Source organism: Equus asinus, chromosome 3, assembly GCF_041296235.1.
Source record: "Equus asinus isolate D_3611 breed Donkey chromosome 3, EquAss-T2T_v2, whole genome shotgun sequence".
Classification (NCBI taxonomy): domain Eukaryota; kingdom Metazoa; phylum Chordata; class Mammalia; order Perissodactyla; family Equidae; genus Equus; species Equus asinus.
In genome coordinates, this window is record NC_091792.1 from 143,264,900 (window position 1) to 143,283,412 (window position 18,513).

General features: G+C 38.0%; 1 protein-coding gene across 9 annotated transcripts in view; it reads left to right on the forward strand.

Annotated features, from left to right (window-relative positions):
- Nucleotides 1-18,513, forward strand: part of PPARGC1A (PPARG coactivator 1 alpha) — a 608,512-nt gene that overhangs the window by 550,776 nt on the left and 39,223 nt on the right. For all 9 annotated transcript variants that reach the window (XM_044767642.2, XM_070506131.1, XM_070506132.1 and 6 more), the window contains one exon: nucleotides 18,046-18,240. In XM_044767642.2, the coding sequence (XP_044623577.1) occupies nucleotides 18,046-18,240 (195 nt within the window). The remainder of the gene's footprint in view (nucleotides 1-18,045; nucleotides 18,241-18,513) is intronic.

An 18,513-nucleotide genomic window follows, 5' to 3' on the forward strand; every position in this document is an offset into this window, starting at 1 on the left:
TCAGTCTCTATCTGTAAAAGAGTGATATAATAGCTTTTTCGGAGGATTATTATGCACATAAAAGGAGATAGTATGTGCAACGTGCTTAAAAACCTCCTTAGCACACAGAAAGAGCTCAAAAACCATTATTCTTTTTTATTTATCAACCTAGATATTTTTCATTTGCCCTTTATCTTGAAATAAGTTTGATTTTAGAGCAACCTTGTTTTTCTTAAGATTAAAGACGTAATCATTGAAAAGCAGGTAGCCATTGTCGTATTTACTAGAAAGAAACTATATCTTGCTGTCATGCTTGTACTTTACAGAAATGGACAGTTTCTGCCAAAACAGGAGTTTACCTTTTAGTTCCCTGGTTGATTGTGGTTTGATTTTATTGGGCCTTTATGGCAGTAATACTCTGATCACTGACACAGAAACTCAAAAAAAGATCTTGGTTCTCCTCTAATGTTTTATTATGGCTATAGCTCCCCAAAAAAGATCTTGGCAACGTTTAAGAATAAAGAGCAGTTGAAGAGTTGTGTTTGGTGATTAAAACTTTAATTCACACTTCAAAGATAGTAATTATTTTCTGAAGCCCGCAGCCCAAATGAAGAATATAATATGAAAAGAGTATTTCGTTTCCAACTAACAGTGATGATAAAATTATGGATTCTTCATTCTCCTTCTAATTCCCTTTTCTTGGATTTTTTTTTCTTTTTCTCCATGTTTTCATTATTTAGTCTATTTTTTCTTTCATTCAACATTTAAATAATTATATTATATAATATACCAATGACTACTGGGCAGCTAGGATGCGGTAAACATCATGAGGACAGAGACTGTGTCTTTTAGAATCATTGTTGTGTGCCTCAGACACCTGACATCCAAAAAATGTTTTCTGAATCTACAAGTGAATAAAAGAAAGAATGAATGAATAAAGCCAAATAAAACATGGCTGTAGACTTCAAGGAGCTTAAATATCTGAGATATTTTCTTTTTTTTAGGTTATTATAAAGAATTTAAGTAAAATACATGATATATTTACTGAAAAGTCTGTTTTACCTGGTCTTATTTTTAAGTAAGATGAATTAATTATTTCTTCTCTTTATCATGTTCAAACACAATAAGCTTTTCTTTTCCCTGTATATGTCTCCTGTCTATATTTTCTGTGATTCAGTGGTACTTGATTTTTTTAATGATATTTTTGTCCTAGTTCAGCTATTCCAAATTGAAGGCAATATCTGTAAAGTGTTTTTTTTGGAGGGGTTGGGGGAGATTGGCCCTGAGCTAACATCTGTTGCCAATCTTCCTCTTTTTTTTCTTGTCTTCTGAAAGCTCCCAAAGTACATAGTTGTATATCTTAGCTGTAGGTCGTTATAGTTCTTCTGTGTAGGATGCTGCCACAGCATGACTTGATGAGCAGTGTGTAGGTCTGTGCCCAGGATCCGAACCAGCAAACCCAGGGCTGCCAAAGTGGAGCATGTGAACTGAACTTAACCAGTAGGCCACGGGGCCCAATATCTGTAAAGTTTTATCAGTTACTAAACCCAATTTGTTATGTAAGTAGAAAGGCTATCTAATCAGGGGTAAAGATTGTGAAATGGCTCATCTCAGGTAGTAGATTAAATTCTTGTTACATAGGGTTTCTTAGGCTTCCGTCTTAAGTTTTGTGCTTTTATGGACAAGGTAGCATTTTGAAAATGCTTTTTAAAAAGGAACCTCATTAGAGAAATAGTAGGAAATACTTAGTGTTTTATGGTGGCTTTTATGCCCAATATCTCATTTTATCCTTACCAAAATGTTGTGAAGCAGCTATCTCCATTTTACAGTTGATGGCCCTGAGGTCACACGGCCCAAGTGCCTTCTCCAAGGACACAGGCTAGTATGTGACTGAATTAGGACTGAACTCCATTCTTCTAAGGCCAGATCCCGTAAGATCTTGACTACTCCTTTGGAAACATTCACAGTGGACGTGATAATCAATAGGAATAGAAGCAAGTGAGAGCCCTTGGGTTAATGTTTCAGGAATATTGAACTACTGAAGGCTCTTCCAGGGACAAATTGAGCAGCAATTGACGCTGTAAAGGCACAGAACTCTTTTGCTGTCAATTGCTAAAGCCTGATGTTGTCATATTGTGCCTGGCGGTAAAAGAATCTACTCCAGGGCCACCCTTAGTTGATAGCGTCAGATCTTTCACCCCTAATAGATTACAGCTGGCTGACATCATCTAAACAAACAGACCTGGAGAGTTTGTCTACAACTATTGATGTCAAGTAGGGCACTGAGGACTCCAGGGAGAGGGCGTCAGAATGGTTTGTTGTCCCCTTTCATGGCTTTGCCACAGTCTCAGATGAATTCTATCATTGTTCTTATACAGGTTGTTATAGTCTGCTTGATGTTGTGAGGTGTTATGAGGAGGAAATAAATTTATTCAACTATATAAATATAGTACAAATTTAGCAAATATTGTTTGAATGATTTTATCTGAAATACACATATATTTAGCACTACATTTTTGTGTAATGCTTCTTAATTCTTCCTAAATCACATAAATATTATGCTATTTTTACTTCTAATAACCTCAGGGGATAACCATGGCATGTTTCCCTGCTGCCATTTTACAGATGAGAAAATTAAGGCTCAAAGAAGGCAGATTCTAAGCCAGGGTGACAAAGTGGCGTAGACACGGACTGGTCTTGATTATTTTGTCGCACTTAAGCTTTTTCTCTCGTCCCTTGTTATCATGCACTGCACATGCTTTTTATTTTTATTTTATAAATACAAAAAATGTTCAGTACAGAAAGATTAGGAAAGAAACAAAGTGAATTAAAGTCATCTGAAGTCTCATTTTCTTGTAATGTTTTGGCGTTTATTCTTTCAGATGTTTCCCAGTAAACACGCATAGATCATGGGCTGAACAAGTGCTATTTGCTAATTTTCTTGACTGACTTAACAATATTTAATGAGTCTGCTTCACTTTAATAATATACATAAATCATCATTTTCATGGATGTAGCATGTCACTATATGGGTTCTCTTGGACATCTTTTTAACTTTAAACTCAAGCTTTCATAGGCTGCCCAACCTATGGTCAGAGGCCACGCTAATGTGATCTGTGATGACTTTTTTTTAATAGAGATCTGATCTGGTGGCAGCAGTCATAGCAGTAAGGCTCCTGTCTGGGGGGGGTGTCCCTGCCATATGCCAAAAAAATCTATTTCAGGGACTTATGGGTATTGAAGAAGTGTCCAGACCTGGAGAAAGATACTGATAGGAACTAACCAAGGGGTTCAAAGGTCCAAGTTCCCAGCAGCTAGTTAGAGTGGGTAATTGAGGCGAGAACTGGGACTCAGGAAAGAAAGACCCCCAGTAAAGGGGCCAGACGTGATATGCACTGGATGAAGATGAAGCATCAGCATCTGTGGACCACGTGAGGGGTTGAGGCTTCTCGATGTGGGATGCTGGTCTGCACTGATGGGAAAGACCAGAAGATAGATCATAGCAAATCTTTTCACCTTCCTTCAAAGGCTCTACCATTCAGTCCTTTATAGGATTAATTCTCAGTTCTGGTTCCTGTTAAAATCCTGGCAGGGGAGCTTTTAAAAATACTAACTCCCACCTCCAGAGACACAGATTTAATTGCTCTGGGGAGGCGGGTAGGAACATAAATTCTTTTTAAACGTTCACGTGATTCTAATGTATGCCAAAGTTGAGACTCATAGCTTTACAGGCACCTTTCACTTTGTGTAAAAGAAAGTCAGCAGGAAGTTTTCTTTGAGTCAAGTTTTTGTGCTAAGAGTGATATTTTCAACAGTTTTAGATATTTAAGTGTTTCTAAGTTACCCCAGTATGAAATCTTTTCCAAGAGAAATATTCTTGCCCTGTTTAATAAATAAATCTGATTTTTAAAAATATTTGGCTTTCCTTAAATAAAAGTAAAGTTCTTATTGCTTTATCCATTCATTTACTCCTGACAATTGTTTATTCTCACTTACAGTCATTTATTTTGTTAATCATCTGTCTTCTCTTGCTAGAATATGCTCTGTGAGGGCAGGGACATTTAATTATTTTGTTCCTTTTTAATTATTTTATTCATATCCCCAGTGTCAAAAATTCCTGGTACATAGTAGGTACTCAATAAATATTTGTTAACATTTTCGGCACTTGGTTTGATGCATAAATCGTGATTCCTATTCCCAGGAAACTTATGATCTATTGAAAATCACAGACACGGAATTTAATTACAATCCAGTATTTCTATAGTGGTCTGAACTGGGCACTTCCCATTCGCAGTATTTTAAACAACATTGAGACCTCAAGAAGAAAAATAGTAAGTGTAAGAGAAATATTCTTTGCCATTATTTTCTCTTGTTCTCCTGGGAAGTAACGTGAGATAGTAGAAGAACTAAGGAGTCCGTAGGCTCCAGACAAATCCAGCTTTCCATCAGTTGCTACTTGACCTTGAGAAAGTCTGTTTAACCCTTTGGGCGCTAGTCTTCTCATCTCCAAAATCACACAGTTGGATGAGTTGACTCAGTTTAGCTCTTACTATTCCGTATTTCTGTTACTACACCCTATCGTTATGTGAGCCTATTTATTGTTAACTGATTTGTTTTCTCCTTTAGTCGTTCTGTAACTTTTGAATTTTTGTCCAGTTTTGTTTGTACTTCTCTTGTCTTTTTCTGTGACGTTATAGGCACATATGCTTTTTTCATCTAGTTATCAAGGTCACTTTAAAAAATGTCCCCTTTGGTGTTCTTAGTCACTTTGTCTAACTGGATGTCAAATGCTACCCTACTGTGTGTGCTTACCGCATATGCTTATAAATCACTGATAATTATGAATGATTCTGCATCCAGAACTGATTCAGCATGAGGTACTTTGTCATCTCTATAAAGATTCTTCACAAGGGGTGCACTCAGTCTGGCATTAAAAGAAGCTCAGTCTCTACATCCTAGGAGATTGCAGACTCACTCAGATGCTTTGGAAACCTAAACCCACGTGGAACACTTAGATACAAAGTCCTTGAGAAGATGAATTTCTCATATTGTTTTTATTTGGCAAGTATTTATTGACAACCGGTTACTCTGTGCAGAACACTTTAGTGGAAAATGGAAGTTGTTCAAGGATTCTGAGACCCAATTCCAGGCTTTCTCATGGAGGGAGGGCCAGGAGCAGCACAGAAGCTTACCAGGAAGCACACTTTGATTTCCTTCACCCTACTGGCCCCACAGAGAGGACAGCCTTGCCTCTGAATAGCTTCTAACCACCTTGAGACAGTTTTCTCTCATTTTAACACTATTGCCAGAATATTGCAGTAATTGGATCACTTGACATTGCCCGTGTCTTGGCGTCCCCAACCTTAATGTACCGTGTAGATCCTGGTGCCAGGAATCTGCTGCTGCACGGTTTGCACACCTATCTTGTGGGGCTAAGTCTTTATGAACAAATAGCATTGGCCTCTGGGATGGTGCCTTCTAAGTACTTCTTTTGGGCAGAAAATGTACTATCTTATAGAGAATTTATTGGTTGCAGTGGGAAATTACTACAGAACATTTCTTACAGAGTCAGTCTAAAAAACGTTGCTTGTACCCAGGGTTAATATAACCTGCTAATTTGCAACCATAAAACTTTATGAGTCACTTACAGGAGGCCTCCTTTCCGAAGTGCTCATGCTGCTGTTCTCATTGATCAATGCTCATGTGTAATGTTTGCTAAATATTTTCAATATCACCTCCCTCCCACTTATATCCGTATTTAAACTGTGAAAAATTTGTCTTACTTATTGTAAGTTCTCATCTCAGGGCCTTTGCACTCGTTCCTTTCTTTGCTTAGACATTCCTTTTTCAATTACTATGGCTTACTACTTCAAATACTATCTGTGTGTTTGTGTGTATGTGTGTGTATGTGTATATATATATAAAATCATATATTTATGCTATCAAATATGTTATATACATATACCTATATACATATATGCTATTTTTTCCTCTTTCTCTATATATGTATATTCCAAATATATCCTCTTATTCTATATATAAACTTTCTCTCTGCATTTATATATATATTCTCTCTCCATGAGTATATATATGTATGTACTCTATAAACTTTATATTCTTTCTCTCTCTCTACATATATATGTATGTATTTGTGTATGTGTTTATATTCTATCCATCTCTCTCTATCTGTCTATTTTAGGAAGGGGCTCATTTGTTTATTATCTGCCGTTCTCTCCACCAAACTAAAATTAAGTTCCTAGAAAACAGATTATTGCCCCGAGTAGGCACTCAAATATGTGTAAGTAATAAATATGTATGTATCTGTAAATGCACACAAATATGGTATAGGTCTGCATGTGTGAGCACGAGTGGTGGATGTGTCAAGTGTAGATATCATAGTTCAGCTTGGTGTGGATTCCTGGTGATCACGCCACGAAATCAGCATACAAGCAGCTAGTGATTATGTCAAGCCATGCCTGTTAATTCCAACATATCAACCTTAACAAGTAACAAATAGACAATGACTTTTATACAAATTGTAAGATTTCCTAAGCATTCACATATTCAATAATTTTAATAAAACACCTAAAATCTCTATATTGTATGGGCTTCTCTTATAAAGGGAAGAATGTTCTTCCCTTTCCTCTTCGTTTGTTCATATCCTATCCCTACCTCAAAGTCTACTTTAAATGTTCCATTATGGGATTTTTTTCAACGAATCCATATTTTGTTTCACTTATTTTGAACTCAATCTAGTGCATGAGGACAATAATATAACGATGATAATATTAATAATAGCAAACATACGTCCTCACTATCTACCAAGTGCTGTTCTACACAGTTGGCATGGATTAACTCAGTTAATTCTCAAAATTTCCCTACATTGTAAGTCTTATTACTATAACACACTTCTCAGACACGAAATCTGAGACACAGAGAGGTTAGGTAAGTTGCTGAAGGTCACACACCTTGTAAGTCATGAACTCAGGATCCAAACTCAGGCAGTCTAACTTCAGAGTCTGTATTTTGCCTCACTGCCTCTTTCATAAGGACTTAAAAATCTTAAAAGGATTTTATGCCCTTTTTGAGCTTTAAAAAATCTTAAGAAGAAATGTTTAAGAACTCCCCAAAAGTATATAGAAGAAAATCCTCAGAAATCATTTAGCATGTAGTCTGTGCTACCAAATAGACTAAAAAACCAAAATGAACTTTATGATAATGGTGATGGTCAGAAAATGTTGAAGAAAGAGGAGAATGAATGGCAATAGAAAGAGTGAAATGCCATAGGACTAATCAAAAAGAAATTCAGGGAGTAAACAACCAATAAGTTGTAATCAACAAGGAAGCATAGACTGTAAACATCTGGGCATGTTAATGCAAGATATTGGGAATAAAAATTCACACAGAATAAGTAAAAAAATACATTATTAATGTCTATTAAGGGCTTCTGGAATTGCATATGTGAGGTGATAAATCTAGCATACATGGAATCATAAATTCCAACTTGATTTATACACTATTCAACAGCCACAAAACAGCAACTTAGCCAAACTTGCATGGTCATCAGATTCACTTGGGATGCTTATCAAAACTGCAGAATCCTGGACGGTTTCTCTGGGGCAACCATTCTCAATTGGAGACAGTTTTGCTTTGTGGAAAATATTTGATAATATCTGGAGACATTTTTGGTTGCCATAACTTGGGAGGTGCCACTGGCATCTAATGGGTAGAGGCCAGGGATGCTGCAAAACATCTTAAAATGCCTAGGACAGGGGCTAGCCCCATGGCCGAATGGTTAGGTTTACGTGCTCTGCTTTGGCGGACCAGGGTTTCGTCAGTTCAGATCCTGGGCGCAGACATGGCACCGCTTATCAAGCCATGCATCCCACATAGTTAGAACTAGAAGGGCCTACACAACTAGGATATACAGCTATATGCTGGGGGTGCTGTAGGGAGAAGAATAGGAAAACAATAAATAAGATTGGCAACAGATGTTAGCTCAGGTGCCAATCTTTAAAAAAAAGAAAATGCACAGGACAGACCCCCCGGGGCAAAGAATTATCTAGCCCAAAATATCAATATTGTCAAAGTTGAGAAACTCTGAAGTAGAGATTCCCTCTCCCCCCACCGAGGAAGACCAGCCCTGAGCTAACATCTGCCGCCAATCCTCCTCTTTTTGCTGAGGAAGACTGGCCCTGAGCTAACTAATCTGCACCCATATTCCTCCATTTTATATGTGGGACACCTGCCACAGCATGGCTTGCTAAGTGGCACATAGGTCTGTGCTTGGGACTCATACCAGCAAACCCTGGACTGCAGAAGTGAAGCATGCGAACTTAACTGCTGTGCCACTGGACTGGCCCCGAGAGATTTTGATTTTGTGGTCTCTTATGGGGCCCAAAAATCTGTATGTCCATCCAGGGATCCAGGTTATTCTTGTAAAGACTTTAGGGACTTGAGGATACCAGTATAAGCTGGATTTGTTGAAAAATATGCCATTAAAAAGAAGACACTTGAAGTAGGCCTTGAGATAGGGATAGGATATAAACAAATGAAGGGGAAAGGAAAGAACATTCTAGCAGAAGAGCAAGTCACAATCAATAGGACTAGAGATTGGCTACACGCTAACACTGGGCCAGCAGTAAATAGTGAGAAGCGATGTCAAAGCAACATCCTCTTTCTCAGTGGAAGGCCAGTGCTGCTTCATGGGCTGTAACTGCATTTCCCCACCTGAGTTCTTACCTGTTGATAATTAACTGATATGCCTTTCAACTCATTTTGTATCCTCTGAGATGAATGTAGGTTAGACTAGCCGAGGCCCACTCTCGTTTTTGTTCTAATATTCTCTTCCATAAAATTCCAACATATAAAGAAAGGGAGTGAGAGCGAGTTTTTATCACATATATCTAGTTTGATATCTAACTGTGCTTGTCATTAACTCTGTGCATTTGGGGCTAATAATAGGATTAATGGGGGGTTTAGATGAAATAAGTCATGTAAAGAAATTAACTCAGCACCAGACACATAGGAAGCACTCAGTAAAGGTCAGCTCCTATTTACTATTTTTTAAAATTAAAATAACATTTATCTGAGAGAACTATGACACTATTTAAATGAACAGAAAAAAAGTAAAGTTGGGTTTAAAATGACCGATAAACCAATTTTAGCAATGGATTCTTCTGTACTTTGTTTTGACCGAAGAAGATTGAGAAAATCCTGCTTCATAGAAATGAGTATTTGTAAATGGCTCCAGGTTTTAAACTGCTTACTCTCACTTCTTGAGATATTTTTTAATCCTTAGACCAACACAAAATGATTCAGCTTGGCAGGTTAATGCAGTGGTGGTCTCTACTGTGTTTGTGATAAGATAGCAAACATCTGAGCGTGCATGTTGTTTTCAAAAAACAAATTAGTTATCTTGGAATATGAGTTCAATTATATAAATACATAAAATATATCATACACTACTATATTTATAATCAATCCTTAGAGTAACTGTACTGATGTTCAGGGTGCCTTGGAGCACAGTTTGAAAAAACCTCTGGCTAAGACTAATATTTATTTCTGGCTTTGTAGGTAAGTGTGTTATACAGTATGAAATGAAGAAGCTCAGTCTAGTCCAGATAGATTATATCAATTGTTTTCTCTTGATTCATGAGCCTGATGCTGCTGCGTGGACAGAGAGTAAGGTGGTCTGGCATGATTTTCTCTTCACAAACCATTTTGGCTCTTTGGAGATATTTGCAAATTAATTGCTTGACGATGCATTCCAGGATCGTCCCAGAGTTGATGTGAGTAAATCTCTGCATTTACAAGACCCGTCCCAACCCCTTCCTTTACAAAAGATGGACCTTACATTGACTCTTACAGATTCGGTACTTTGGGGCTAATTTCAGCATTAGCCTCTCTGTACTTGTTGCTGTTCCTATTCCCTTCTTTCCCACCAAGAACACTTTGGCTGCTTTCCTGGCCTATCAGCTGTTGTATGAGAAATGAATGCAAGCTAATTTTAAATCATAGCATATGATAAACATTATTAAGAAGACAAATCTACTAAGGGTGGGAAGAGGTGGGAATTACAGAGCAAACAACGACAATGACAAAAGGAGAATGGAAAGTCACTTAAGACTGGTTATACTTTTTAGTTATTATTTTTATTCATTTTCATTAAGCATTTACTATATGCCAAGTACCTTAATAGACACTACTAAGTATCACAGTGTTTCCATTTTAGATAGACTGTGAACAAGATAAGTCAGTAAAATATATATTGAGGTATAGAGATAAGTGTCAAAGCGAAAAATAAACCAGGAAGGAGGCTAGAATGTGTCTAGAGTAGTTGGGAAGGTCTCACTGAGAAGGTGACATTTGAGTAGAGGAAGGGATGAAGGGGCAAGCCGTGTGGCCATCTGGAAAGAGGAAACAGCAGATGCAAAGGCCTTGGGGCAGGAGAATGCCTGGCATTTGTGTGGACTAGTGAGGAGGTCTGAGTGTTTGGAAAGGATTCAGACAGATAAATTGGGGTGTTGACAGGGTCAGACGGTGTAGGTCTCATATAGGGCAACCAACTATACATCTCAGTTGGCCTGCAATAGTCTGGGTTAACCCCTGAGTCATTGATTATTTAGAGTACTCCCCTCCCCCCCAAAGTATTCTGGCTTGGATGATAAATTATATGGTGATCTTAGGCTAGTAGGTCACTCTTGGGATTTGGCTTTTACTCTTAGAGATTTGGGAAGCCATGGAAGGCTTGGTCAAAAGAGGGCCAAGGTATGACTTAGGTTTTATCAGGATCACTTGGAATTCTGGGTTGAGAATGGACTATTGGGATGGGGTGGCAGGGGTGAAAACAGGGAAGCCGGTTAGGAGCCCATAAAGTTATTCTAGCATGTGCAGTGCAGCCAGAGTTGAGTTGTTTCACTTCAGGACACGCAGCTAGCTAGTGGCACAAATGGGACTAGGATCAATTCTCTTGACTTCCAGTCTGGTGTTCTTTCCAGTGCCCAGTTTCTCTCTTCATTTAAACTTAAGGACAAATGGAATGCCTTGCTGACTTTTACAGGTCTATGAAGCCTCCTGTTTGGTGGCACAACTCAGTTACTTCCTCTTCGTGTTGTAGGAAACAGACGTGAAACATCTCCCTTTCCCCACCCCCACCTGCCGAAATAGCTCATTTTGAGAGTATCAACCAGGATTTTCTTAAGCCTTTCTCTTGAACCTCTGTATTTACACTTTTGGCTCATGTAACCTCTTCAGGATAGCGAATTCCACATGTTCAGTGCATGCTTACTAAGTCATGAGTGTGTGACACAAGCTAATAAGTTAAACGGCACCCAAGTACACATGTGAACATACATTTTATGCATGCTTAAATAGATACATAAGTACTAACAAGAATTAAATGGACTCCCAGAGGTGTAAATATATCTATGGAGGGAATTCTTCAGTTTTGCTTGTATTTACTTCCACTTGTTTCTCATTTTATTTTTGCAGGAATTATCTTCAGTCTTTCTTCTTTCTCTTTTTTTTTTTGAGGAAGATTAGCCCTGAGCTAACATTTGCCACCAATCCTCCTCTTTTTGCTGAGGAAGACTGGCCCTGAGCTAACATCCATGCCCATCTTCCTCTATTTTATATGTGGGACGCCTGCCACAGCATGGCTTGACAAAACGTGTGTAGGTCTGCACCCAGGATCCAAATTGGTGAAGTCCAGGCTGCCGAAGTGGAATGTGGAAACTTAACCTCTGTGTCACTGGGCAGGCCCCAATTATCTTCAGTTTTTGATCATTGCTTTTCTCATTTAGAGTGGATAACTAGGAGGAAGAATTCGTGTGCTGATTACACACTTATATAGTCAACTGCAACTGAATGTGTGAGAATACATTCAAAAGACTGAGCTGCACATGTACATAGATCTTGTTTTAAATGTGTGTACTGAGATGCAAACTTGTGTGTATTGGAGTGGCATTGTATGTATAGACACATTTACACTCATGATATTTTAAGTAGCCTATATGTCTTTGGGGAGTTACAGAGATAGTGAATTTAAAATTTGTGTTCTTTCTATTAGCCACTATGTCAGTACAACCTTGAATTCCAGCAACTATGGCATCTGACACAACAAGTACAGTGTCACATAATGTACTCATATTTTCTCTCCTGGGAGTAACAGGGGAATAAGCAAACTCTTAGGTCATTTGTAAGAAATGAAGAGATAACAGAAGTATTTTTTATAAGAAGTGTGTGATGGAATGTAAGGTGGTCTTTATTGCCTTGATTATTTCTCTGTTGCACATGTATACTTGATATTTCTTGTCATTTTTTTTTCTATCTTCAAAAGCCCATCCCATTTTCAAAGCCCTTTATTCCATATGCTAAACAAAAAGTTTGCAGGTTATTGTAGAAACCCTTCCCATTGAATTGGGTAGGAGTGAGCAGCCTTTAGGAAGCGTCATGTGGGGGTTTTGCCCATTTTCTTTGGGGATGTGAGAAGGTAGGCAGACATGCCGTTGGTATCCACGCCTGGGTATGAGACAAGCAAGAAAAACCACACAGATTGTAGAGCATTCAACAAGAGAAAGAGAAGAAAGAGAGAAAAGAGAAAGCATTGTTTGAAAGTGGGTATTCAAAATATTTAACAACCTCTTCAGCAAGGGCTCAGACCACTCGGAGCAGACATGTGCAGCAAACAATCGGGGAAGTGGTATCTGTCCTCATGAAAATAGTTTAAACCCAAAAGCTAGAATATCAAATTCTATTTCAGTGGTCTAATCTGAATTTTTTTTAAATTCATTTTAGGAAAATAATTTGTTTATTTTGAATTCAGCTTCTTGCAAATCTTGAATCAAACTTTATACATTAAAACCAAAATTTGTACATGCAAACTTTTTTGCCTTTTTGTGTGTAAAAGAGAGGTACAGAGCTTCACCTATAGAGACTCAGGAAAGGGACTCTTTTGATCACTGATGTTCCTTGTTTGAACCCCTGAGTCTGTCATAAAAGTTGCTTTCTCATTTATTTATTTCAATTCCTGGTGGGGTCTAGTGGAACAGATAATCCAAAATAGTGGATAATCCAAAAATGTCATTTATATTTGGCTTCAGAATACATTACCAGATGTTACTCTAGCAGATTTCCCTTCCTAATTAGGCCTCACTTAAAGTAGGAGTTAATTTTGTCTTCGTTAGCTGCTTCCAAATCAGCAGGATGGGGCAAGGAGGAAGCCCATGACATGCTGGGTATTGGGAGGAAGCTGGCCCAGTGCTAAAAGTCAGCGGTAGATCGTGCTCAAAGAACAAAATTCAAATATGGGTAATCAAGATGATGGGCGTACACCCTGGAAATGTCTATGGAGCACCTTCTTGACGAATTCTCAGGCCTTTATCAACAACTCTTTCTTTCTTCCTATAAATCATGAGTGCAGAAAAGTTCTGTAATAGGAATTAGGCAGATAATAACCTGAAATTTTATATGGAAAAAAGTAGAGGCTCAGAGAGGTTAAGTGACCTCTCACACAGATTGATCTCTGAGTAAACAGTACCTAAGGTACTGAAACTGATTAATGAATGATAAGAAGACCCCACTGTTTCCTTTTTATTGATGATTTGAATAATGAGGAGGCAAGAATTCTCCTGGCCTAATTCGCATTAAGAGAGCTAAGATAATGAAGCTGTGATTAAATGGCTATTAAACTATTTTTATCAAACAGAGATCAAGCGAGTGTGGGAATCTGGGGACAGAGAGTATAATTGCAATTCTACAAGATGTGGAAAAAATTACTATCATAAGCAGGGCATGGTCCTTCCATAATAGCCTGCGTTTAAAAATCTTTGGGATACCACATGCAGTTTTCACTCTGCGTTTCTCCCTTCAGGTGTCAGTTAGCATCTCAGAGTCCCTTATCTTCTCCTTAATTTAGTGGATTTATTCACTCCCCAAGCGCAGTTGGGGGAGTTGAATGCACTGTCTGCCCCACCATGTGTAACCAATTGGAAGATCCTTTTGCCAACTGCTCACAAAGGAAGAAAGCCCAGATTTTGTATACTGGATCCCAAATTTCAATCTTGAGATGACTCTGGGCACCTAAAGGGGCAGAATCTACCTTCCTTCAATGGACCTTTTGAATTATATCACCCTTAGTGCAGGTCATATAGGGCCCAGCAGTCCCAAAGAGCAGTAATGAACCTTCTGATTTTGTTGACTGTTCTGAACTATCATTAATTAATAACATAGCGTTGTTTTAAAAATGTCGCACATTCTTGATTTGGGGTTGTTAGTATACATGCATGTGTATCATCTGCCACTAGAAATTCTTTACATCACGAGTGAGTTTTTGTGGATGTGCCTTCTTTATTCCTGGAGAGCCCTTAGAGAATGAAGTGTTCCAGTCACAGGGACCTTTGTGTAGGTTGGGAGAATAGCAGCCGATTTGCATGTGTAAGGAGAGCCCAAGGTTGAAACCCACCATGGCAAATGCTGCTTGATGGCCACAGAGCTCTCCTGCAATGCCTGTTCGCCTGGTTTCTACTTTGTGTAGCTGTAGATCACCACCCAATTGGTGATCTGCTCTCTCTTTCTCATCTCTCTACTTTTCTTACCCTTTTTTTTTTTTAACTTATTTGGTGCTACTAAATATATTTTTGTAGGGACAATAATTTCAAACAATTAGAAAGCAGTATCTGAGGCAAGTCTTTGAAAGGTTATCTTGCAATGTCGTTTTACTGACTGGTGTGTTTCCAGAGCCTGTCACCTGTGAGCAGACATGTGTGCCTAGGCTAGTGTGCTTCATCCGCGGCGACTTTGATTTATTTGCTCTGTAAATTGGGACTGAAGCAATAATGGAAAGTGACATTAATTGTTCAACGCAGTCTTTTTTGTCACATCCATTGCCATTGCTGGGGCGTTTGATTGTTGAAACTCATGCTAAACTAATTGAAATTGCCACAGTGAGGGGCAGTGTCCACTCAACTTTAGATATGGAAATATCTGGTGAGCTTCAACACAGACGTGTCATCAGTAAATATCAAACTTTCTTCTCAGTCTTTTTTGATTAAAGAAAACACAGAGAATTTGAAGTAATAATGTTCTTTTCTTCCTTAATTCAAGAACAACTTTGCTAAAACATACAGTCTTGGAGCACCTCTCTGAGTCACCCACATGCAAGGATGATCATAAAAAGGTTTAATAATCATTTCTAACGGACACTGACTGTAAATAATGATTACAGCCCTACTGGTCCATACTGGTTGAATACCAGCCTGTCCTACCCACATACCAAAACACACAAACACAAAACACACACACACACATACATACACACTTTTCCAATCTCCCATCCCCAAAACCCTCCCCCTGTGGCTCCAATAGAGAGAAGAATTTAAATAGTTGATGATTTCATTAGATCTTGTAAATTAATTATGACATTATCAAGCTCCAATATTTCTGCCATTGTATTCGGTGTACATTCACCCAGGCTTATTAAAGAAATTGGAGAGAACTAGTTAATTTAAGTGTTCTTTGGCACTTTGACTTGATTGGAATTATTGTAGTTTGTTTACACTTGGGATAGAACTAAGACGCTATTGTATTGTGTGATTGAAAGCAAATAGAGGCTTGTAGTATTGCTGGAAAGCCAAACACAAAACTTAAATCGGAGTAAACAAAATTACTCATTTATTGGTAAACATTCTTAACTATTTTTCTTGAGCTATTTTTGAATTTCAGTAAAATAAGCCCTTCTGAAAATTGGGATACCTGGAAAAATAAAAGTGTGTGTGTGTGTGTGTGTCTGTCTGTGAGCATGCATGTGTGTGCCTGAGATGGAGATATTTATATTGATGTAAATTTCATGGTTTTGAGATTATTTAAAAGTATATATATTTCATTTAAAAATAATATTTTTTCAGAACCATTTAATAACTTGAATTCAGTTTTTGGTGTGTGGGGAAATCGAAATTAAAATAAAAATGGAAAGATTGGAATATTTGGATACCAGATTATGATCCCGGTCAGAAAATAAGGGAAAATCCTCTGAGTATTTTTATTATTAAGATTGCATGGACATGGTCCAGAAGAATCGAGGGGAAGGGAAATGCTCATAAGGTTTTGCGATTGAATTGAGCTGTTTGGATTTTTAAAAATCAGTCAGTTTATGGAAGGAAATGGTGCCACTTTGAAGTTAACATTTCACTCCTTCTGATTAGAATTTACCTTCTGCATTAGAGCCTTAAAACTCATACAATTGTCACTCTACTCTGTGTGCCCAAAACCACTTGACTCATAAGGTCAAGTCAGGGGCATCGGGGAGGTGCATTATGCAAATATAAAAAGTGCTGAGCAAAGTCTTCCATGAGTACAGATGGCTCTTCTTGGCCTCTTGAATCCAAGAGAAAAGTCTGTAGTTTTACTTCTGAATGGAGACTCATCAGTAATGAGGAAAAACAATTTTTATGTGAAAATAGAATGTATACGTGATAAAGGTCTGCCTAATTTCTCTAGTAATACAATTTGATTTTCTGATTAGCTGTCTTATTCTGTGATTCTTGTAATTTTGTCAGGTCAATTAACTGGAGTTCAGTGCTAGAGAGAAACGAAGTGTGGGCACTGCTGGCTTCATTAGATGTCAGCAGCTGAGGTGCATTTGGTAATAGAATCCATGTGGAATAATTTAGCCAGTATTGTTCATGTCATAGCGTACAGAACCTAAAAAAAAAAAGACTTATGAAGCAGGTCAAGTTGGACAAACAGTGTGAAGTGCTAAAAGAAGGAAAAGAAAGTGATCTACACAACATATATTCTAGGAAATAAATGCAGATCAATGAATATTATTCAGCAAGTAATCAATGACTCTTTATACTGTATGCCCAGCATTGCCACTGGTTGCTCAGGTGCATAGAATATAACACATTGCCCTATAAACAAGGTGCATAAGCTCCAGTTTGGGAGATCTTGAAAGTTTTTGTACAGAATGCTGAAATAAACATTATCTTTTACAATAACTTGTTTACAGGTTCTTCCCTTCCACTTGAGGTTTGTTGGAGGGATGGAGTTTTGTCTCGTTTCTCTTTGTATCTCCAACACTTAGTATGACCCTAGCATAGAGTAGGTGCTCAGAAATATTTGTGGAATGAATAACTGAAGGTTAGCTTTCCGAGGCTGTGTTGGTGGCAATGAATGTGGGAGATGGGAAAACGAGTCAGACTATGTTTGCAACAGCCCCCATTAGAAATAATCTTGCATCACTAAGAATAGTACCCTTGGCCACAAGAAATGAATGCATTTAATAGACCTCACAAAGTAAGACTCTACGTGATGACTGACCAGATAAAGACTCAAGGTAGTTCCAGAGTTTAGGTCTGAAGAGTTGTTACCCACGCTTGGAAAGTCAAGAGAAAAAGCAGTTTTGTTGTAAAAGCTCATAAATTTGGGTTTTGGAGATGAGGAAGCTATTATCAGGTGGAAACGTCCAGTTGAAACTTATAGATTTATGACTAAAGTTGGGAGAGATGTCAGGGAGAGAGATAAATGACTGTGGAGTGTTCAGTGATGAGATTATAATTGAAACTGTGAAAGTAGATGGTTTCTCTTGGTATAGTTTCAGTTTCTGGTGGTGTTCAAACAGAGGATTATCTAAACATTTCAACGGGTATGCTGTACAGGAGATTGAAACACTATATCTGAAGATGAAATAGATGATGGTTAAAATTCTCTCAAGCCCTGAGGTTCTCTAAATCTTCTTTTTTAGTTGGGGAAACAAGACACAAACATGTGGAAAACAACTGTGAACAAGACAGAATCATATACAGCAGTATTAAGCACTGACATAATAAATTGCTAAATTGGACAACTTGACAATCAGAAACTGATACAGTGGCGGTATTAATTAATCGTGTGATTCAGACCAAAAGTGAATTTGGAATTTGAGGAAGACATGATCTTTCTATTAAAAATTTCATGTATAGTTTACTTATTTGGTTAAACATGCTCAGTCTATGCTGATCAATTATGTTACTCATCTCCCAATGTCAACTCACTCACATCTTCTCTTGCTGTGTTCTGTTTTTACAGAAGATAGATGAAGAGAATGAGGCAAACTTGCTAGCAGTCCTCACAGAGACACTGGACAGTCTCCCTGTGGATGAAGACGGATTGCCCTCATTTGATGCACTGACAGATGGAGATGTGACCACTGAGAATGAGGCTAGTCCTTCCTCCATGCCTGACGGCACCCCTCCGCCTCAGGAGGCAGAAGAGCCGTCTCTAGTAAGAACCCTTCCTACTGTTTAACAGGAATTGGAGTTGCCTCTGGCTACCCGCTGCATGGGTATGATGTAGTAACAATAAGGTCTGGATTTTTAATTTAGACTAATGCCAAAAAAATTCCCAAGCACACTCAGAGTTGCAAATTCTGAGATTCTATGTTTAAAAATGTTGATAATACAGCCTTCATATGGACTTACTGCAGTTTTTTTTTAAATTACCTTTTTATGTTTATGTGTGTGTATTTTTATTCTTAGTGTTATTTATGTTCATGGT